Raw genomic sequence first — 23,616 nt, forward strand, 5'->3', positions numbered from 1 at the left:
TCCTTTATCCCTTCTCTTGAATCTATGAACTCTTCCACTTGTTGACCTGTTCAGTTCCTATGGATTCAATTATTTGTATATAAATGACTTCCACATCTAAATATCCAGCACAATCTCTCTCCTGAGCTCTAGTTCTCTATCTCCAAATACTTATTCATCATTTCAAGCATTTCATACTGTAGACATCTCAAACTTAACATGTCTAAAACAACTCATTTTCTTGCCCTTTTCCTTTTGTGCTTACCTATTTCTGTCGAGGACAGAAATCCTTTTAGACATCCAATTTCCCAACCCTGGTATTATCCTTGACTCTTTACTCTCCCTTACCCCACATGTTCAGTCAATTATTTTTTCTACCTCTACGACATCTCTCACATTCATCCCTTTCTCTCTACTCACAATCATCACCCATCACCATAGTTAGGTCATTTTCACCTGTCACTGGGACTACTATAATAACTTCTTAATTGAGCTTCCTGACTTAAGTCTTCCCCACTCCATCTTCCACATCACTGCCAAAGTGGTTTTCCTAAAATGTAGGTCTCATGATCAGTTCCTTACACGTTAAACTCCAATTGATCTCTACTACCTGATGATCAATATAAACTGTTTAGCATTTCAAGTCTTTTATAACTTTGCCTTAACCTATCTTTCTAGCCCTATTATACATTACTTCCTTTTACACATTACAGTATAGTTAGTTTTCTTATTGTTTTTCATAGATAGCACTCCATCTTTGTTCTCCATGCTTTTGTACTGACTGTCCCTCATGTCTGTGGTGCCCTCTCTCACCTATGCCTTGTAAAATCCTTGGCCAAATTAAGTCAACATTTGTTCAGTGCTGCTTTTATTCCAGGCACTATACTAAAGATGTAAATACAAGCAAAAAGAAAGATAGTGTCTACCCTCAAGGAGCTTTTATTCTAATGGGAGAAGATAAAACATAAAAGTGAGCTGGAAAGTTGAGGGGTGTGGTTGGGTTGATGGCACCAGAAAATTAGAAATGAACAGGGAAAGGAGAGAGATGGCTAACCTTGGGCCTTTCATCAAAATGAAGATTTCAGGTAAACTCAGCAATGGAAGAAGAGAATCACAGGGTTGGAGGGATGTTCCAGGGTGGAGGCATCTGAGGCACGAAGGCAAAGTCCAGAGAGTTAGAAGCTGAGCTGGGACAGAAGTGAAGTCTTATTTGACTCAATTCAAATGTCACCTTCTATATAAGAAATTTTCTAGATCCCTTTAGCTACCTACCCCCACAATCATTTTTTCTTTATTTTGTTATACATGTTGTCTCCCCCAAGTGAATGTAAGTGCCTTGAGATGAGGGACCGTTTGACTTTTATCTTTATATCCCCGATGCTAGTGTAGTACTTGGCAAATAGTAAACACTAAACAAATATTTGTTGATTGATAGAGGAGAGTGGCTAGGACAGTCTTATGGTACACTCATGCATGGGGCCAGGATATGAATAATGATCCTGCAAAGGAGACTGAAAGGTATAAGTGATATAGGTAGAAAGAGACAGTACTGTCATACTATAATGACCTTTTCATTTTTGAAATAAGAGTGATAATAAAAAATCATACAGAGAAGAGACTATCCAGAAGAGAAAGGGATAGCTAATGTTAAATACTACCTAGAGTTCAAGAGGGATAAAGACTGAGGATGTTGGCTTTTACAATAAAGATATAATCAGCAGCCTTCAAAAGTGGGATGGAAGCAAACTGCAAGGAATTGAAAAGTGAGAGGAGTGAGAGTGAAGGCAACTTTGTATATAGCTTTTTCTAAGAGTTCCACTATGAAGGGAAGGAGAGGCTTAGAGTGATAGGTTGAAAGGTACTATAGGTTCAAACAACAGTTTTTTTAAGCTTGTAGGAGACTAGGGCATATTTGCTGGTAGTAGGGTATGGGCTGTGTTTAAGGTTGAAAGTTCAAGAGAAAAAGAGTGGTGGAAGGTATAATATCCTGGAGGAAATGGGAGGAGTTGGAATTAAGAGCACAATCAAAGAAATCAAAGAGAAGGAGTACTTCTTAGAGACTGGAGCAAAGAAAGAGGGAATAGGGAATAATGTTGAAGTGTTTTGAAATGGGGAGGGAGCTCAAGAAATCAGGCCTAATTTTTTTTTAGTGAAATACACAAGGTGGGGTCCTTGGCTGAGAGGAAGGAGAGAAGGGGTTGTGTAGATGGCTTGAGAACAGAGAAAGTTTGGAATAGCTGCTGTGGAGAGTAAGTCAGAGAATCTGTCGGGGAAGAGAAAAGGATTGGCGTGTAGCTGTGAGGGCCCAGCTCTGAGATTGGGTATCAGACTTTTAGTAGATTTTGTCAATCCTGTTGTATGACTTTTAACTGTTACGTAGCATGTGAGCAGGAATGGAGAAAGCAGATGGAGTAATTCAGAGGTGGTGTTTGGAAAAGGATGAATTGGCGGTAAGACAATGGAGCAGGGAAGTTGAACTGGTTAACTAAAGGGTCAAGATTTTGAAGGAAGGAAAATGAGGCCAGAACATATATGAGGTCATGGTGGGGACAGGATAGATATAGGGAGATATAGATCTAGGAAGGGTGAAGTGCAGAGAGAAAAGGAAGGACTGGAAGTTACAATCAGAAGAATTTCAGAGAGAACCACCGTCTCTTATCATCAGTATCAAATGAGACACAAAATAAGATTATGTGCTTGGCATAGGTGTTTACTGTTGTTATAGAGGAGATCACGCACACAATCCAGGTTGAGGAATGGTGAGGACTAACAGATGTTACCTGTCTGCAGATGGTTTACAGATTGCAGCAAGCTCCGGAATATCACAGAGCCTCCTAAATGAGGTCTATAAATTATTCTAAAGGGTTTGGCTTCACTCTCCACAGAGAGAGAATAAGCAGAGGAAGAATGATTGTTGTCTAGTTATGATGAGCATTTGAATAGACAGTCTAGCACTTGTCTATCTTTATGTGTATTTTGGACAGGCATTACAAATAGACAATGAGTTGACCCCATAAAAGAACAAGAGGTACAATGTAGATTGGATTGACATTGAGATATTGCACAATTATTTTAATTGCTCCAAGTTTCTCCCTGAAACAAAACCCCATCTTTTCAATCCCAGTCTTCCAATGATGATGCATCCAGTGATGATGGCATACTCTACTCAGAAATGAAATAGAGGATCACCCAAAAAGAAATGGAGAGCCATATGGTGGATGTAGATAGACTGTGGACTTAGAAAAACAAAATAAAAAATACTGCAGCTTTTGGAAGCAGGAAGAACTGAATTCAAATCACACCCTTGACATTAGTTATGCTACTGTGGGCAAGTCACTTCATCTCGCTGCCTAGATTTCCACATCTGTAAAATGGGTATTGTAATAATAGTAGTCCTACCTTATGGGGTTATTGTAAGCTTCAAGTAAGCTAATATATAGATTGTATTTTTCAAAACCTTTAAGCACTGTGGAATGTTGGCTTATTATGAAGGAGAGCAGTATAGCACATATCCTCACAGAAATGTATGACTGAAAGAAGTCATAAAAAGTCAAAAAAAAAAGTCAGTCACATCACATGGAGAGAAAGTGAGTGATAGCCAAAAGACAGCACACATGCTCAATTGATAGGCTCTCAATAGCAAAGGAAAAGTAAGTGTTTTGGATGAACCTCTGTGGCAAACTGACAGAAGGAGAGGGATGAGAGTTGCACAAATGGGGTTACATGGACACATGATCTGCATTATTTGAGGAAATCTCATATCTATGAGGTCACAGCCCAGATCCATTTTAATTGAAAGTAAACCAGTTTCTTTGAATCTGAAACATCCTTTCTATAGTGACAGGTGATCTGTTATTGTTGCTTTAGTTCTTTTTTTTTTTAACTCTTAATTCATGAAGTTTCCTTTGAAAGAAGAGTTAATTGCTATTTACATTAGCCTAAGATAATTTCCTGTTTGGAGGCAACTTTTTTCTTCTGTTTTAGAATGTTATTTTGTTTGAAAGCAGTTTAATGGAACTGTATAGAATACTATTGTTTTGGGTTTTTCATGATACTCAGCTTTTTTCCCATATGGTCATTAAAAAGCAGCATCTCAAACTGCAGCATATTGTGTTTCTTGATTATTTCCTAACTAATGATTGCACAGTGTTTAAAAGTTACTTTTAGCAGCTATATTTGGAAAATGAATAAAGATTTTCAGCATAGCACTTGAACTTAGGAAAAAAGTTTGTGATTTTTTTATTCATTGGGGTTTTTTTTAAGTACCATTGATACTTTTTTTCTCAAATAGATTTTATCATCAAAAAGTGAATCTCGCCTAAGACACCTTTTACAGAGAGCACCAGGCTATTGCCCAGAATCAATGGTACGACTTGTTTTAATGTAACTATGGTAGCTGTGTGTGTGTGTGTGTGTGTGTGTGTGTTTGTCTTTTTTTTTTTTTTAAACAAACTTAAGCATCTAATGAAGCACTTTTATAATAACTTATCTATTGTGCTTGGGGTTTCTGTTATAAGCAAAATGTTAGATTTAACTTTGTGAAATGAAAAGTTTCTACATAAATTACTATGTAAGAGATTATTTCATAGTTCCCTACGATTTCATTCTGAAAATTGTAATTATAAGTATGATAGAATTTTTAAAAATGTGAAATTTTAATGGAATTTGGTGATTTTTCATTATATTCCATTATATTTTGAAAAATTTTATGAAAACTAGAACAATCATCAAGAAGCAACTCAGTGGTGGATAGAGGGTTGGCCTGGAGTCACAGAGACCGGGGTTCAAATACTGCTTCATTCACATACTAGAGTTGTAACTATGGGCAAATTACATAACTTCTTGGTCCCCCAGGCAGCTCTTTTAAGACTTTAAGTTACAGAGAGGTTACTGATCTGTATCAATGGATGGAATTGGTACATCAGTGAAATCACTCTATCTTTACCCCATCTCCCAGATGTCATAACTAGGGACTTAAATTTAACTTCTTGCTTCAAAGTAAATATCTGGCAAGATTTAATGGGCTGAAGACAACATATAACCTCTCACAGTCCCACTTTCTCTCATTTTTCCACATCATGAGGAGATAGTTTGCTGTTTGTCCCTTCTTAGCCTAGGCTTTGAAGCTTGAGGTGGTTCTAGATAGTCTAAGACAGAGGTGGGGAACCTGCAGCCTCAAGGCCACATGTGACCCTCTAGGTTCTCAAGTGTGGCCCTTTAACTGAATCCAAACTTCACGGAACAAATCCCCTTAATAAAATAATTTGTTCTGTAAAACTTGGATTCAGTCAAAAGGCCACACCCAAGGACCTTTTAGAAAGCCATGTGTGGCCTCAAGGCCGCAGGTTCCCCAGCCCTGTTGTAAGTGTTGGGTTAGTACGAGGATAGGCCAAGGAATCCCATTGCCTACTTTGGAGACCCTCTCCAGATGCAGAACCATACATAATTAGAAACACTAAATTAATAGCTAAACAGTTGATATTTCCCTTTTAATTATTGTGATTTTCAAAGAGTTCGGCAGAGCCTTTATCTCTGTTGCTTCGTTTGCAATAGACAAAGTAAGCCAACTTTTTTTCCTACTCTAGTTCTGACAGTTTGTGTTACTGGCACTGGGTTTTAAGAAATGTTCCTGATAACAAAGGATCAGAATAACTGTTGTTTCAATCTGGAATGAATATATTGACATGGACGTAATTAAATTGGCAGCATCTGTTGAATATTTTTTCAAAATTGAGTGCTATTCAAAGAGCCACTGATCTTTTTTGTGTATAATATACTTTTAGGTTGACGTTTGGAATTGTATGAACTCTTCTTTACCAGGTAAAGATAAGCTTTAGCACTTTTATTTTTTTACTTTGTATTCATGTAATAATTGTAATTTTTACTGAATGGCTATAGGATCCTTTGAAAGTAAAGGGCGACCAAAAAAAAAAAAAGGGCAGCTAGGTGGCCCAATGGATAGAGCACCAGCCCTGGAGTCAGGAGAACTTGAGTTCAAATCCAACCTCAAACACATAACACTCACTAGCTTTGTGACTCTGGGCAAGTCATTTAACCCCAATTGCATCACGAAAAAAAAAAAGAAAAGAAAGTAAAGAGCACACAATTTAGTAAATCCGTAGTTCTCATCAGTCAGTTAAGCATTTATCAGAGTGATACTGCAAGGCACTTTAGGAGCTTATTTTCTAAATTGAGTCTTGTGTCATGTGCAATGTGATTTCAAAAATGCATAATGTTCATTTGCGCATAAAGGAGTTCTAGGGATGTGATACTGCTCAAGTAGGGATAATAATGGGTTTGCATGTTCTTGGTGTCCCTGTGTTTATCTCTTCTCAAGGCATATATGAATAAATCAAGTTAAAAATAATATTGAGGGGCAGCTAGGTGGCGCAGTGGATAGAACACCGGCCCTGAAGTCAGGAGGACCTGAGTTCAAATCCAACCTCAAACCAAACACTTGACACTTACTAGCTATGTGACCCTGGGCAAGTCACTTAACCCCAATTGCCTAAAAGTAAAATAATAATAATAATAATAATATTGAGCAGATTTAGGCAAAAATAATTCTTAGTACAGCACTGTATTCAGGAGATATAGATGTTAGTCCTGGTTCTGCAACTAATTTCCTATATGTTTTGGGACACCTTTTTAAGTCTCATTTTCCTCATCTGTAAAAATGAAGGTTTCAGCTAGATGATTTCTAAGATCTGTAGCTCAAAAATTCTCTGCTGCTGTTCTCTAGAGGCAGCATGATATAGTGGATAGACTTGGAGTCAGAAAGATCTGAGTTTGAATCCTGCCTAAATTTGAATCCTACTTACCTTTTTGCATCTGGGCAAGTCACTTAACCTCTCTGGATCTCAATTTTCTTAAAGTGAGGGAGACTGGATTTGATGATGACTCTGAAGTCCTTTTCAACTTTAAACCTGTAATCATGTGATCTTTTATGGAAGTTGGATTGTTTTATTTGATTATTTGACTACTTTTTTCTTTTGACTATTTATTGCAGTTTTAAAAATAACAAAAATGCTCATGATTATGATAGTGTTTGATTCTTAAAAAACAAAGCATAATTAATTATATTAGTAGTAATTGACACACAATTTCCGATCGACTTCTATATGATCTCCTCCTTTGAGACTTCTTGAACTTTTTTCATATATAAGGAATATTTTTCATTTATTATAGATATCTGTTTATATTTTATACAGAATGTAGTTATGGCATTTCTTAAATGTCAATATGAAGGAGTAATTTTCAACAGATGTACAGTAATTTCTCTTCAGAATTGCCTTTTTTTTTTCTTTCTCTGATTGTTTTCTAATAGTTTTTCATTGGTGGTCTCTAAAGTCCATTTTGACTCTACCATTCTATGATCTGTGATAATTAAAGCAATCTTTAAAAATTCTATCTTATACTATGATAAATACATAAAAGGAGTTACTATTACTATTAGATTAGATGAGGAAAAGAGTACTTCTGGTTTAGTGAGTGTTGGAAACTGAGTGATTTGAGTTTTATCTTCTCTTCTTGTCCTTTTACCTGAGCATAGTCACCAAAAGTGAGAAATCTCAGCAATAAAGGAGAATCGTAGAGGAATTAGAAAAAGAATCATCATTAAATGATTATTCTTAAAATACTAGTAGCAATTCCATCAACTCTAAGAATTGAGGGATGGGGCTAGGTAAAATTTTCAGAGCTTTTCCAAGTTCATATTTCAGTGGTTGATATTTAAGGAATATTATGTGCAATGTCTAGTGTCAATTACATTTGAATTTGAAAGAACTGATAATGTGGTTACTTGAATGACTGAAAAATAAATGTGTATTTTATCTTAAAGGTGTTTTTAAGAAGTCTGATGGCTGGGTTGGCTTAGGCTGTTGTGAACTGGCCATTGTTTTGGAATGTCGACAGGCATGCAAACAGGTAAAGTTTAAAAAAAATCTTGGGGGCAGCTAGGTAGCACAGTGGATAGAGCACTGGCGCTGAAGTCAGGAGGACCTGAGTTCAAATCTGGCCTCAGACCAAACACTTGACACTTACTAGCTGTGTGACACTGGGCAAGTCACTTAAGCCCAATTGCCTAAAAACTTTAAAAAAAAAAAAGAAAGAAAAAGAAAAAAAAATCTTAATTCTTATTGATGGGAGAAGAAAAAGTTTAGAACAGCTTCTGTGGGGAGTAAGACAATCAATTAGAGATTATGCTACATTGGGGACCTAGTTGAGACTAGATAACAGAAATTTCTAGTGGACCCAATTAACTTGATTGTATAACTTTATCCAACTCCGTTCAGCAGCATGTGAGTAGGAGCAAAGGAGATGGATGGTAGAAGTATTTCAGATTTGGGATTTGTGGTGCATCATAATGTACCATGCCTGAATTTTAACAAGATAGTCTGGCCTTGTGGACAAGATGTAAAAATGGGGGCTAAATGGTAGTTTCAGTTAGATATGTTTTTACTGGGTCAAAAGATAGTACCCTCAAAAATGTTGCTATTGCCTTGAGGTGAGGGTCTTTTGTGATATGGTATGAGTCTCTGCTCTTGTCCTTGTCCTTTTCAATTTTTAATTAATGAATCTCTAATTGGTCTCTTGACTCCCTAAGAAACTTAAGAGTTATTGCAAGGGGTCTGTAAAACTGTGTGAATACCAAGTATTGTCATTTTTATCTTTAGCTCCATCAAAAAGCATAATTCAATATAATAACTACTATAAACATATACTGCATTAGTAATATGTCTTGGACACATTATCATTGATTATGTAGGTGCTGTTTTGACTGATAAAATACAAATACATTTGAAAGCATTACTGAATTAATTTTAACTTTTGTCATATATTTTGTTAATTAATGAATATTAATAGTACAACTGTCTTGTGAGGATCCATGAGCATTTTGACCTTAAGATGTTTCTGTTTTGTTTTGTGCTAATTAGTATTTCCTACAAATTAACAAAAAATCTGTTGACATTTAGGCCTCTTCTAAGAATGATATTTCTAAAGTCTGCAGAAAAGAATATGAGGTATGTATTTTGCTTTAAAGTTTAGAAATAATATTCAGATACTATTAGAGTTAAGAGAACTATTTTATCTCTGAGTGAACTAGTTGTACAAGTAACATACATTGGCCTTTCTTCTCTTAGAAATTTTATTTTAGTTTCCACAAAGTTTCATTTACCTTATTTGAGAATTTTTTTTAAACTAAGTACTGATTTTATAAGAAATATATAAGTGTAATGTACAGATTAGTTAATTTAAACTGAAGATTTTCTTCAGTAGCTTATTCTTTATTTAAAAATGACCCAGTACTAATTAGAATTTTTAAATAGGCAAAATTTACCAAGGTTCCCCACATATCTCCCTTTTTCTACTCCCTTTCCCTACCTGACTGATACCCTACCTACACCCATTGCTGTGGTGCTAATTAGTGTGAATAACTTAATGTAGTACCTATCTTAAGAGAATTTGTGTCTTAAAAGAGAACAAAGAAAGAAAGGTGTTTAACACAAAGGGAGAATATCTTCCAGTGATGAAATTTTGATTATGTGTCACCTGTTCAGAGGTGGGCCTTTTTGGCCTTTTCAAATGATACCACCATATAGGTTATTCACTATCTCTGCATAAGATACGTGTAGTTGAGCTTTTCTGTTGGCTTCCTGCAGCTTTCAAATTTAGAAGTGGAACGTTCCATTGTTATCCATTGAGTACAGTCTTGCCCTTCATGGGATAAGGCTATTTAATCATTTACACATAAGGACAGCTACTTCATAATTTCTTTTGGCTATATAAAATTGGGGAACCTATTAGATTCTTTTTCTTGAGTAAAGAAAAGATTATCAAGTTAGAACTATTCTTTTTTTCCTCAGTCTGTTTCTGGGTTATGATCAAGATTTCTTCCTTCCAACATTAACATTTGAAACATTTATAAGAATTTTGTTCATTTCTTGTTCTTTTGTGCTTTTGGCCAAGTTTTATAATCTTTTATCTATTCTTCTGAAGACAGTTTTCAAATGAACTATAATTTATTTCTGTTCTTCTTGTTGAAAGAGTACCTTGATTAAAAAGAAATGAAAGGTCCTTCTCTTTTTCTTATGCTCTTTACTTCTGAAATGACCACTATTTAATTTCTCTTGGTTAATTTGAATAACTCTGTCTTCTCTCCCAAATTACGTATTACACTGTCCATCTTCTGTAACTTTTCCTCTATTATATTGGTCTGTTTCCTTCCCATTTCTGGATTTCTACATTGCCCTAGGAAGTCTGCCAATATGTGTTGATGGAGGACGGGAGAGGAAAGGTAAGAGAGATTAAAGCAACCTATGATAGAAGTCCTGAGGGTAGCTCTTTTCTTTACTGACTAGGTACCTGACTCATTTTCCCAGTTTCTATTCCCTTTTTTTTGTCTGGAGTTAATTAAGTTCTGGGAGGGTTCTTCTCTTTAATATGAAATTTTACCTCAGGGATTTTTCAGATTCACTCAGAGACTCCATTCTCGTAATCATAAATTTTGGAGATGCTAAGGAAGGGATCAATTGAATACTGAAAGAAAAATCTACAGAGGGAGATAAGCTGAAAAAAACAACAAATAAGATTTAAACCAAACGTAGAGTAATTTAGAGATAACATGGCATATACCAAATAGCCAGTGTAGCTATATTTATTGAGACCATACACAGTTTGTACATAGAAAATTTGGAGAACTGTCTTGTTAGGACCCTTTCCTTTCTAGGTGAAAGAGCTGTACAGAGGTACATCCAGACATGTAAACTATGTCCCGCTGTGGAATTCTCCACATTATTATATAATTTTATAATAATTATAATTTTTCAGAGGACTTGTATTCTCACTTGATAGAAGGGCTAGAAAATTTGAATAAACTAATGCCAGAGAAGTCTAGATAGATGGAATAGATATATTAGGTTGCATTGTTAGTTGTTAATTAACCATTACTTTGTTGGATGATTTGAGACATTTGTTTAAAAGTAACCGATAAAAAAGTTATAAAGAGTTTGTGTAGATTTCTTTTATGCCTTGAAAATACAAAAACAATACAAAAAGCTTACAAATTAAAGTAAAGCAGCCAAATTAAAAATAGCTATAGCAAAGCATACACAGTTAATTCTCAAGTAAGTATGGAATAATTATTCAGATTTTTAATTCTTTTGCCGTATCTTTTTCCATCTTTGTCTACCTTGGACCTACCAGTTATGACTACCTTTAGTAGGTAAAGATTAATGAAAGAAAATGACTAAAGTCTGTTCATTTACCTACTTGTTAGTAATTTGAGCAGGAGTTTTAAAGGAGTGAAAACTTTTACTAAAATAAGATTTTTGTATTTTATATATCCATTCTTTTTCTCACTGGTGTTCAGGCATTTAATATAAAAGCAAAATTATTTTGTATAACTTTCCTGTAATTGAAGAAATTTACTCATATTTCTTAAGGGCCTTTATTTAAAATGTGTAATGTGGGATTTTTAGTCTGTTTTTTTGAGCTATGACTTTTTTCATCCACTTTTTCATTCAAAGTAACCAATTGTTATGCAGAGTATAAGATCCACACTAGAAGCAACTACATGACAATATGAGAGCATATAATAAAGTAATATACTAAGTACAGTAATGTACTAAGTGTATATTTAGTGGCCAGAAAGCATTCCACACTTAAAATATATTGGAAAGAATAAATAAATCATTGTTGGCTAGGATTATCTTGGAAAATTTAATGGAAGAAGTGGGAATTGAAATGGTCTCAAGAATGAGAATATAAGTAGTTTATTCAGTAAAAAGTGGTAATTGTATATTCATTCTTAAACTGAAGACTAACATAAGAAACCCATTGTTTTAGAAAGCTTAGTCTGGCAGAGCATCCTACAAAATATGTTGGGAGGGGCATGGACTGTGGCAGAGAAAGCCACTAGGAATCTTTTGGAGGTTTGGTGACAATGGAAATGGAGGTTAAGGAATGAATTTGAGATTTTGAAGAAAGAATAGGACACAATAACATTGAATATAGGAATTGAAGGAATGGAAGAAATAGAAAGTGATTCTTAGTTTGAGCATGATTGATTGGTAGACATCCACGATTCTATATCACCAAGTTTATAGCTGATGCATTTAGATTTAAATATTGTGTGTGAAGTTATTGGGGGAGAAGGCATTTGGTAATATGGGACTCTGGGGGTCAGGACAATGACTTTAGAGTCATCAATTTAGAAGAGTCATATTTGAGAATGGCTAATTTTACTAGGGAAGAAAATGTAGAGATAAAAGAACCAAGGATAGAGATTAGGGGATGTCTCGATGTAGATAAGAATATAGATATTGGTCCAAAATCTAAATATTAGAAAGAACTTTATAATAAAGTTTAGAGGTATCTCAAAATGGAGTGGATTGCCTAGTGAGATAGTGAGTTTCCCCAGCAAGGGAAATGTTCAGGCAGAGGATAGAACACACATATCAGGAGTGTTGTAGGAAGGATTTTTGTATTGAGTTCAGCAATTCATTTGAAGCCAGCAAAATTTATTAAGGATATACTATGTGTAACTTGGGTAATACAGAAATTCTCATTACCTTTTCAAATGTGTGACCTGAGATGCCACCGTACTCTCTCCGCACATGACATATCCCTACTTGCCATTTGAAATATTGGTGATATACATTTAGAAAGAAATGGAGTTTTCATATAGAGGCTGTGTTGAAGTTTACTTTTGCATGATTTATGGAAAAAGAATTTGTAAATGAGTAGTGCAATGTAAATGACATACAGCATACGTTTAACTTGTTTAAGAAAAACAACTATTTTAATGACAAATATATCATTTATAGGCAAATGGATGCTAATTACACAGTAATCTCAACAATACCTCTTGTTAGAAATTTAGATAGACTATACCTTACTAGAGCTGGCAAGAATATATTTGCCTGAATAAGCAAAAAGGCTTTAAGCTGAAAAGGAAAAGGAGGGGAAACTGCATATAGTCGCCAAGTTAAGTGCAGTACAGAATAGACAATGCACCCAAAAAATTGCAGTGGTTCAGTCATAAGGAGGAAATCTGGGAACCAGAATTGAGAAGCATTGTGGAGAGTATTTGAATGAGGATCATTGGAAGCAGAAATAGAAGCAGTACCTGAATAGATAGAAGAAATAGATGAAGTATTTAGGAGATAGATCCCAAGTCTGGCACAATATAGTAGTGATGGAAGACTTTTAATTATCTGGACAAATTCAGAAGTTTGCTGCCCACATTCCAGGTAAAAGTGTCTTTATTGCTTTAATGATAATTTTGTCCTTTAGAAAGTAAAAAAACCAACAAGGTGAACTTCTGGTCTAGATTTGAGTCTCAATAACAAGAAGTAACTAGTTTATGGGAGGAAATTGATGGAAACCATTAGGAAAAATGACTACTGTATCTTTGAATTTGGAATAGAGAAGAGGAACACTAAGAATAGTCTGACATTTATCAATTTTAGGACAGGAGACTTGATTCAGACAGAGAAGGAAAGTTAGGATCCTGTGACCTAAAAATGTTCAAGGAAAGTCACCCCAAACAAAATGAGAACCATTCGAGAATGAAAATTCTAAAGACACAAGGAGAGATTCAGGTGAGGAAATGGGAAAACTTTTTTAAAGAGACTAGGACACTGGGCACTTTTCAATTAACTTAGATTTTTTTTAAAAGAATGTGAGGGGTAGGTAATAAAGGATGAATAAAAATAATGGTATAGCCCTGTAAAAATATTGTGATGGAAGAGTACAGAATGAACTTGGGCCAGGAGGAAGGCTAAGGAGAGATAATTTACTTTGCTTTTTTAAGGTACACTGGAAGCAGTAGTGGTAAGTAGCATAGGTGAAGAGCTCACATTGGATTCAGGAAAACCTGGGGTCAGCTCCACCTCTGACATATACTGCTTGTGTGACTCTGGACAAGTTGCCTGAACTCCCAATACCCCAGACTTCTCTCTAAGACTATAAATTGCAGAACTATTGCCTATGGGAAATTGTAATTAGATAGCATTCTGTCTTTTTGCACTTCAGGTTAGCTTGTCCCAAGCATCATCTTCTAGCCCTCTGAGGTGTTCTGTAAGTGACCTACTATAATAAAAGGATATGGCAATAAACAAAACATTGCACCAATGCTGAGCTGGCCCCAAACCTTCTAGGATCTACCTCTTAGGAGTGAGGTGGAAGAGTACAGACACAGCTGTGTTGTTGTTTTTGTCTTTTTTTTTTTTTTAACCAAATTTAGTTTCCCCTCAAGCTGAGACCCTGAACCTGAGCTGTGCCCTTAATCATTTCAAGATAAAATCCTCCCAGCAGGCCCTCTACAAGGCATTTGCAAAAATGGAAAGATAGGTGCTGGGGAAACTGATTTCTGGGAAGCAGAAAACTTATACAGAAAAACAAAACTTAAGGCATGATACTATGACTGTCAGTCAGCAAAGGTAGTGAATACAGTTATTAACAACTGCTTTCTCCTGCATATCCCATGATTCAGGTTTTACCAGTTCTAACCAATTTTCCCCTTTACTCAGAATTTTTGAGATTTTACTATATTTGCTTATATATTATTATTATTTTAATAAGGAGGGGAATATGACAGCATTAGAGATTAATACCTTCTTTTGAGATGACACTTATTTTTCATTCATAGCTTACCAAAATGTGTTCTGTTGTGTGCTGCCAAATTCTGGCCACTGAGTAGGAAGCATCCCAATTGGTGTTTTCAGATAGTTCGTTGTGGTGGGGAATTCCTGTCTTAAGTCTATATTAGGTTTCTTTGCATCTTTATAGGCTTAGTTTGTTTGTTCTGTGGAAGTATTGATAAGACTATACCTTATTTTTTTGTTTACCAACCACCAATGAATAATGAGGAGAGAATTAAGTTAGAATTTAAGATTGAAGCAAACATTTTATATGTGGGTATGGGATAATGCATACAATAATAATAATAATAATAATAATAATGGGTAAAAAAAAAGAAAACATTTCATCCTAATTGCTAAGGTAATGGTTTTAATTTGATAACTCAAAATAATTTTTCTCCTTGAGTAACAGACCACACATATAATTAAACTGATTTGGTTAATGGAAAGCTCCATGAAATAAAATTTAACAAATCCCCTACAAGATATGTAACTTTAAAATGATAATATTGATTTTCAAGTGTGACTTGCAGTTAGCCTCTTTACTTTTGTTGTCATTCTTCATCTATAGCATCATATCTATATTAGCATTACAAATGCTTATTAAACTTATAAAGTATAATATTATTGATTTGTCAAGGGATTTTTTCCCTCTCAATCCTTCTTTTGTTCCCAAATCTTTGTCTAGACTATTCTTTACATTTTCTTTAGAAATCTCTTTTTCTTTCCTTTCTACTTCTAGCCCTCTTCTGTACTTGATGCTCTTTCAGTAAGGTAGGTAAAAAAATACCTCAAAAAAGGCAACATTAGCTATTTTGGAAAATATATTTTATCACAAACATATAAGATTTTAAATAAAAAAACTTCATTGAGCTTTTGGTAGATAATATAGTAGTATAAATATATGCAGTAGAAGTAATATAAAATGTCTGAGCTATCAGAATGTATGTTAGTGGCCTTCAGGGCCACAGCATGAACAATAGCGATTTAATTAATAAATTCAGAGTTAGGAGAAATAATTTGCCCTTGACTGGGTGCAGTCATTCTGCTTTAAAAAAAAAAAAGAATATTCAGTATTTATATGTGTTTTTCATTATTTATATAGTTATACATTTTGTGCCCCTCTAAAAAGCATAAAAAGTATGAGTAATTATAAAGAAAATGAGAACTGATTGGCTGTGCTTAAGGAAACATTTCAAAACAAGTAATGAAAAAGTGATTTTTTTTCCTTTGTTACGTAATGAATTATGTTCATTTTCAGTGGATATAGTTGCTTGGAATATTTTCATTGCCTAGAACTTTAATCTCTGCAGCAAGAGGACAAATAATTATAATTTTTAAAAATTGCTTTTTTTTTTTTTTATTTGCTGAGGCAATCAGGGTTAAGTAACTTGCCCAGGGTCACACAGCTAGTAAGTGCCAAGTGTCTGAGGCCACATTTGAACTCAGGTCCTCCTCCTGACTCCAAGGCTGGAGCTCTATCCACTGTTAGCTGCCCCTTAAAAATTGCTTCTAAATGTGCAAGCTCTTAGATCTTCTTTGGTACTAAATTGCTTATCACACTTAGACATGTATGATCATTTTTGTGATGTATTTTCTAGGTGATAGCCTTAGGTCGTTAGTATAAAATTTATATGTTAACCTTTTTAGTTGGAATTAGGGAAGAAAAAAACCTAAACATGGCAAATAGAAAATGTCCAATTTGATTTTTAGGCCGTTACCTGCAGCTGATGAGCTCCAATAAGAGCGAAACCAATTAGGTCCTGCAGTACTGGCTTTAGCATAGTTAAAAAGTCTTAGTCCTTCTTAATATCACTGTCCTATTTTTTTGGTATGTCACTTTTGTACTATATTATTTTGTGTGTTTTAGGCAGTTAAATTAAGCAAGGGTTTTTGTTTTAGAAGAATTATCTATTAAATAGAAAGCGTACGTGCATGTCATTTAGCCGATCTATTTAGAGTCACTGGAAAATACGAATAACTCTAGAGTCTTCCTCCCATAAAGACTTTGTAAAGGAGTTATCTATGAATTTGCTTAAAGTGGCAATTAAAAAACATCCCTGTGGTTGTGTAAATACGGAGTTACTGCCCAAGGTCATAGCAAACAAATCACTCCGAGACTTATTCTTATCTCAAATTTAGTTTTTATTTTCAAACCATTAACTATCATACTTAGAATGTGTGTAGTTGACTTTGTAGAATCAGTTGTAGTTTTGAATATATTCCTGCCATTAAGTCTGATTCTTTTGCTCTTTTTTTTAGTTCCATATAATATCCTTTTTACTAGCTACTAACCATAGCAGAGAAAAGTTTAAATTCTGTTTTTTGTAATTACTTTTATTCTTAAGGCCAATTATGTAAGCCCATTGTCTTGTTTAGAAATGTTACCACAGGAGAAAAAAAAATTAATGAAACTGAGTTCTTGGTATAAAAGGCACAATGTCAGATATGCAAGAAATTTAACTATATGTGAAATGCAAGCAATTTTCATTGACTAAGAACTTAGTCAAGGCAGAATATCTTAAATAGCCTTCAGAATAAAAGTATAAATTATTCATGAACTTAACTCATTATTCTTCCCTTCTGTGGGCTTTAGCTGGCATGCATTCTTTAATTATCACATTATTGAAGCACAAATTTTATGACGCAACTTTAAAAGTTTTACATATTTTTTGTTTATACTATTTCCATTATGAGACTCGATGGTCAGACAGGGAAGAAGAGGATCTGGAATGGCTGAGATTTCAAAGGGAGAAGGGCACCAGACAAAGGAGGGACTGGGACAAGGGGAAAAAGTAACAGGAGTTAGAAAAGGAAGACAGTTAAGTTGATAGGTAAAAGAAACACAAAAAGCAGCCGCACCTGGTCTAATCATGAGGTAATGAAGCTATGCCGATACAGTCTTAGTCCAAGTTGTTACTTACTGGCCCAGTCGCTCTGAGGAGTCCTGTTTAAAGGAATTAATATTATGATCAGAACAGGTCTTAAGAACATTACCTGTATCCTCACCCCCATTGACTAAGAGATTCTTTCCTTCTGTTAGCTTCCATTAGGTGGACCTGAGCATTTAATTGGACTACAGGTTTACAGATTTCACGATTTTGTGGCATTTTATATAAATCTTTGTTAGGAAAATGTCTCTGAAAACAGATGATTCTCTGAGCACAATAATGTATTGCATAGTCTGCCTGTATGGAACATAGTTGAAGTCTCATTCTTGAAGATATCAGGCCAGTGTTCTGCCGAGATCAAAATATTCAGTGAAATGTTGAGTTTTGCTGAGGTGGGTATTGGAAATAAGACAGAAAACCTTCTACCTGTACATAAAACTGTTGCAGATTCATACCTGGGATGCTGAGTAGTATTCTGGCCTAAGATGATCAAAAGTATCTTGGTTAGAGGAACTGAGTTATCATAAAAGGTCAGATGATAGTTTTTTGCCATGTATTCCTAGAGATTGTCAGTAAATAGAACAAGAAAAAAAAATTATTTTAGCTTCTGTGTGAATTTAAAAAGAGAGCCAGTATGGCATAGTAGATAACCAGCCTCTAAGACAGAAAGTCCTAGGTTCAAGTCACATCTCTGCCAATACAATCTCTTAACCCTGGGCAAATTGCTCTCAGTGCCTCTTAAGACTGTAAGTTATGGAAGAGTTGCAGATCTTCATTGGTATGAGAGTTTCCTCATTGGGAGTTGCCTGTACTAATGAAATCATAAGTCTGTGTAAAAATAATAATTTAAACATAAAACATTAAAAAAAAAATCAACATAAACCTGCAGTTACCCTTTTCTACCACCATATGAAACACTGATGCATACAATAGTGTGGTAAAGAGCAGCATCTGTTTTGCCTTGGCTAGACTGGTTCCTCTGAGGAGATAAGGAGACTATCCTTAGGATTTGGTTGGTTTGGGGAACTAGGGCATTGACTCGGCTTTCTTGTCACCTGAGGCATAAAAAGCCTAGCCTAGAGGGATTTGGTGGCCTTGTGATTTTCACAAAATGCCTGTTTCTGTGTCTTTCTCTCCCTAGTATTGCCAGTATGGATAGTGCAGAAGTAGAGGGGTGCTATGGATAATGCAGACGTAGAGGGTGCGAGCAGCAGCCATTTTAATCAGTGATTATGTCCTTTTAATCTTTTATTGTTAAGTACATTGTAAAATGAGCTGGAGAAGGAAATGGCAAACCACTCCAATATCTTTGCCAAGAAAACCCCAAATGGGGTCACAAAGAATAGGATGTGAAAAACAACTGAGCACATTTTTATTTTTATTGAATTTTACATGTTCCGTGAGTGTTTCATTACATTCTAGTCCCAAGCCTGAATCATTGAACTGGCTTGAGCTAGATTCAGCCAAGAACATTTGGCATCAGTTGATAAGATTGACCCTGTGGCTGATCTTACAGTTTAAGTTGGGAAAGGAATATGGGAACACCAGATAAGGTGGGCAGCTGCTGATGGAATAAGGGGTCTCCTGTTGACTCTGTAGGATTAGCCTAAGGAAGATAACAGGCTGCGTAAAGGCATATCACAGGTTTATATGCCCTGGCTCTTGCTCGTTTTAGAAAAGCTGAGTCACCAGCAGAAGGATAGTGAAAGTAAATTGTCTTTGCACATTCAGCAATTAGAGATAGATATGAATGCATTGTTGGTTTTTAAGAATTGTGTCTTGAAAACCAAGAAGATATTCTTATATAATTAGTAACAGCATAGGTGAAGGGGTGATGCTGATGGGAATGTGAACTAATAAGTTATAGGTGGGAGAGAATGGTCTCAAACACTAAGGTCTGACTGGAGAAATTGTTAAATCCAACTGAGCAATGAGAAGGCAATGGAAATGGGAATTAGGATGAGAACTGGGAACTCACCCCTGATGGTAAGAGATTTATCTATTACTATTAGATTTATTCTATTTCTAACCCAAAGGGGTGACTTCCTCCACAGGAAGATTGGAGGATAGGACCAAGGCTTTCACCACCAAGGAATTTATAAAGTTACAGGAGAAATTAAAACAACATTGGGTCATTAGAACAACAAATGATAGGAAAGTGATCCAGTGGGGCCAATGTAGAACTCTTAGCTGCTTGATTCCATCTGCTTACAGAAGGGGAGCTTACAGAAAATTTGGCTTCATAAAGTCAGATGAATCATAGTCAGATGAGGATTGTCCTTTGTCCAGTTTTAGGCAGCTAAGATTGGGAATTCACCATTCTGGGCCCCATTAAGATGAGTTCCCTTTGTAGCTGGTTTTCCAGTGGGAAAAAGCAAGAGAGGGGGTGAAATTCCTATAAGAAATGTTTGTTTGTTGTTCCACCATGACTTCATACACCTTTTGATTAGCATAACAGTTCAATAGCAGTTAAATCCCATCTTTTGGGCAAATCCCCACTTGAATGATATCAAGCTTTAGCTTTGGGCCTCTCCTGCCACACCATTGAACAGGTTTGTACCACCAATGAGCAAAATTTCAGCTGGAGAGTGGTAGCTACAGTTTGGGCCTATGTAGCAGACCGTGTAAATAGAGGACAGTGGGCAGAGGGTGACAATACTCTCTCTTTTAATAAACTTTGGATGTGACTCTTGAACCAAGAGATTGATGAGAAGATAATTATCAGCCTATGGGAGTTTAAACCATGTTGGGAATTCTAGGATCAGAGCAATGAGGATCCTTCTGCTTCACCCAGACTTAGTCTAATGAGTCATGTATTCAGGACTTATGTTCCAGGCACTGTGCTAAACATGGGGATTACAAAGAAAAGCAAAATTATACCTTGACTCAAGGCGTTCACATTCTAATGGGAGAGACAACATATAAATAGCTAGGTATATACAAGATGAATACGGATTAGATGGAAGGTGATCACAGAGGAGAAGGCACTAGCAGCTAGGTGAGGAGAGGAGTGTGGAGGACAGAAGAAACCTCCTGTAAAAGGTAAGATATGACTGAGTCTTGAAGGAAGAAAGGGACACTGAGAGTTGAGGAGAGAACATCCCAGGCATAGTGGGACAGCTAGTGCAAAGGCAAGGAAATGGAAATGGAGTATTGTATATAAGGAACATGAAGAATGCCAGTGCATAGAACATGGAAGGGGCAGGAAGGGGCCAGGCTTTGAAGAGCTTTAAATGCCAAACAGAACAGTTTAATTTTTTTTTTTTTTTGCTTTGGCAATGGGGCTAAATAACTTGCCCCGGGTCACATAGCTAATAAGCATCTGAGTTTCTGAGGCCAGATTTGAACTCAGGTCCTCCTGACTCCAGCACTGGTACTCTATCCACTGCACCACCTAGCTGCCCCAGTTTATGCTTAATCTTGAAGGTAATAGGAAGCCACTGGAGTTCATGGAGCAGGGTCAGAATTCCCATCCCACTTGGTCATTCCAAGCTACCCAAATCTTTGTATCCAGACTTGAGGGACTCTTGCAGTGAGTTCCCCTAAGGCACAGACCAAGGTTCTCCCCAAGACTGATTATTCTAATTATAAGACAGATATATGCCTGAGTCAATAGTTTAGAAAGGGGAAGGGGGTTGCCAGATATATAAAGGTAAAGGGTCCTTAGATACTGGAGGCCTAGCCCCTGTTATACCAGAAGATCCTCAACAGGCCTACAGGGTACCTCAGTGTCTATTGGGTATTTTGGGAAGCAGACCATGGAAGGAAGGAATATCCTTTTTCAGGTGGAAGTTCCTCTCCATCCTGTTTGGGTCACAGTTGTGGTGGCTAATCAGGGTGAGAATATTATGAGAAGGGATATTGTAAGTTTTAAGGAGTCTGACCTTATATGGATAATAATTTTGGTGCTTGTTACTATGGGTAGGGCCAAATGGAAACCTTGGAGTTGCCTGATTCATCCCATGTAGTTAAATAATATAGGGTTCTGGGTGGGAATGGTGGTGAAATGCTAAAAGATAGCTCTTACCTTGTGATAGAAATGAAGGAAACTAGAGTACTTCACTATCCCAACTCTTCCCGTGGGTAAGGCAGAAAGCTGCTTCTAATATCAAACTATTTTCAAAGAGTCCATCTGATTTTAGAGTTGGAAGGAACTAGAATTGGTAGAAACCAGGGCATCAAATTAACACTGATAAAAAATGGATAGGTGTTTCCAAATGATTAGACTGGTAAAATGTCAAGCAGAGAACATTAAGAGTGGGAACTGGCTATAAGATTAGGATTCTTCTGTCTAGAAAGATAGGAATATGATCAAACTCTGTAAAATCATGAAGAATCTGGAGAGAAACAATGGTCAGAGATTATCAAATTCAGTATAGTAGAACTAGGCATGCCGTTATTCTTCTAAGAGGTAAATTTAGAACAAATAAAAGGAAGTTCAACTTTACATAGTGGAAGCAAAGCTGTTGCATTCTTTGGTCTAAGAGGTGCCATGGTTTGAAAATATAAGTAGGTTCAAAATAAATTTAAATGAATTTATGCATGGCAAGCTTCATGATAGAAGTCATTAAAGGAGATTTTGGGTTTGAAAGGGAGAGGGAGGGGCAGGATATCCCTGGTCTTTTAGGTTGGTATTAAGGAAAAGGTCATGTCCTTCCTTAAATTGTCTGTTGGCCTTTTTTTTTAGAAAAAAGAATAGCAGACTGTATGAACCTTGAATCTGGACTGATGTGGTCTAAGAGGCCTCATAAGTTATACTTTTATACTTTTAAGGAAATACCTATGTTCAAATCCCACGTCATGCATTTATTAGCTGCTTGACCATTTCACCTTTCTCTAGGGTCCATTTCCTGAGAGGTTGCCATAGCTTTCTAGGGAACATGATGGTGTCACAGTGGTACAAGCAGTGGCATTGTAGTCAGAGGACTTGATCTAAATTGGAATCCCAGCTCTGCTACTTAACTACTGGAATGAGGGGGCTGGATTAAATGACTTTCAGGGTCCTTTCTAGCACTAAATAGCGTGAACCTCTCAGCCCCAATTCCCTTGTCCTTAAAATGACAGTGTAATTCTTATAATAACTACTTCAGTTGTAAAGATCAACTGATGTAGTGTGTGGAAAGCATTATGTAAACCTTAAAACACTTTATAAACATGTCAGCTATTATTTCTTATTGTCTTAAGGATAAGATTAACAAAGTATAGGACTATAGAGGGACTTGAATGGCAAATGGTAATGATATGAACAGAAAAAGGATTTGTCACTTTGGAAAGAAACAAAGAAATAGCAATTTTGAACATAAAAGATGAGAAATAATAAAGACTATTTAGCTTGGAAAAAAAATATAAAACTATCAGCAAAACTTTATTCCACTACTTACAAAGGCCAAAGAAAATGCCACCTCATGCCTTTATAGGGAAAAAAATCTGGTAACAGATGACTATGAAGAGTCAAAGCTTTTAATAGTTTTATCTCTCATGAAAAGTTGACAGAGATCAGATGAGCAGAATCAGTGCCAGCTGATGAGAGAATGAAAAGCCATATTAGACCAGGAAATAAGTAAAAAATACTTTTAAAAGTAAAAAGCACTATATTCAAACCAACTGGATTATTAATAAAGATCAGCATTGTTGGAGAGAATGAACAGCTTTAAACATTTTTTCCTTCTACCACATATTACTTGGAGGAGAGATCTCTGAGAAACCCTTTGCCCTAAGTAAATTTGTTCGTCTTTACTGCAAGGCTATGTTTAAAGTCTTCCTAACTCTTTTCTTTCAAATAAATCTGTTACACATCATATTTATGGTTTCACTGTAATCCAAAGTCAAAGTCCTCTTGCCTTCATTTTCTTCCTTCAACCACAAGAACTTTTCTAATTTTCATCTGCTTTCTGCCTTTAAAATGTACATCATTTGTCTTATCTTTGCTCTTTTACACCAAGGCCCATTTCCTTTTGAAGTTCAGCTAATAAATCATTGCCATCATCCTGTTTTTGTGGATCTTGCTCTTGGTTTTGCTCATGTATCTCTGTTGTTGCTTTTCTCCTCTTTACATTTCACTGACAGTTCATTTACATTCTTTAACTTTATACAGCATTCTA

At 35.8% G+C, this 23,616-nt stretch overlaps 1 protein-coding gene across 1 annotated transcript in view; it reads left to right on the forward strand.

Moving 5' to 3' along the window:
- The window catches only part of RECK (reversion inducing cysteine rich protein with kazal motifs), a 74,401-nt gene that overhangs the window by 14,776 nt on the left and 36,009 nt on the right, over positions 1-23,616 (forward strand). Inside the window, exons 3-6 of the mRNA XM_027859124.1 lie at positions 4,271-4,345; positions 5,763-5,799; positions 7,820-7,905; positions 8,955-9,002. Coding sequence (XP_027714925.1) covers positions 4,271-4,345; positions 5,763-5,799; positions 7,820-7,905; positions 8,955-9,002 — 246 coding nt within the window. The remainder of the gene's footprint in view (positions 1-4,270; positions 4,346-5,762; positions 5,800-7,819; positions 7,906-8,954; positions 9,003-23,616) is intronic.

This window comes from Vombatus ursinus, unplaced genomic scaffold (genome assembly GCF_900497805.2).
Source record: "Vombatus ursinus unplaced genomic scaffold, bare-nosed wombat genome assembly UNPS02014158.1, whole genome shotgun sequence".
NCBI classification, from domain to species: domain Eukaryota; kingdom Metazoa; phylum Chordata; class Mammalia; order Diprotodontia; family Vombatidae; genus Vombatus; species Vombatus ursinus.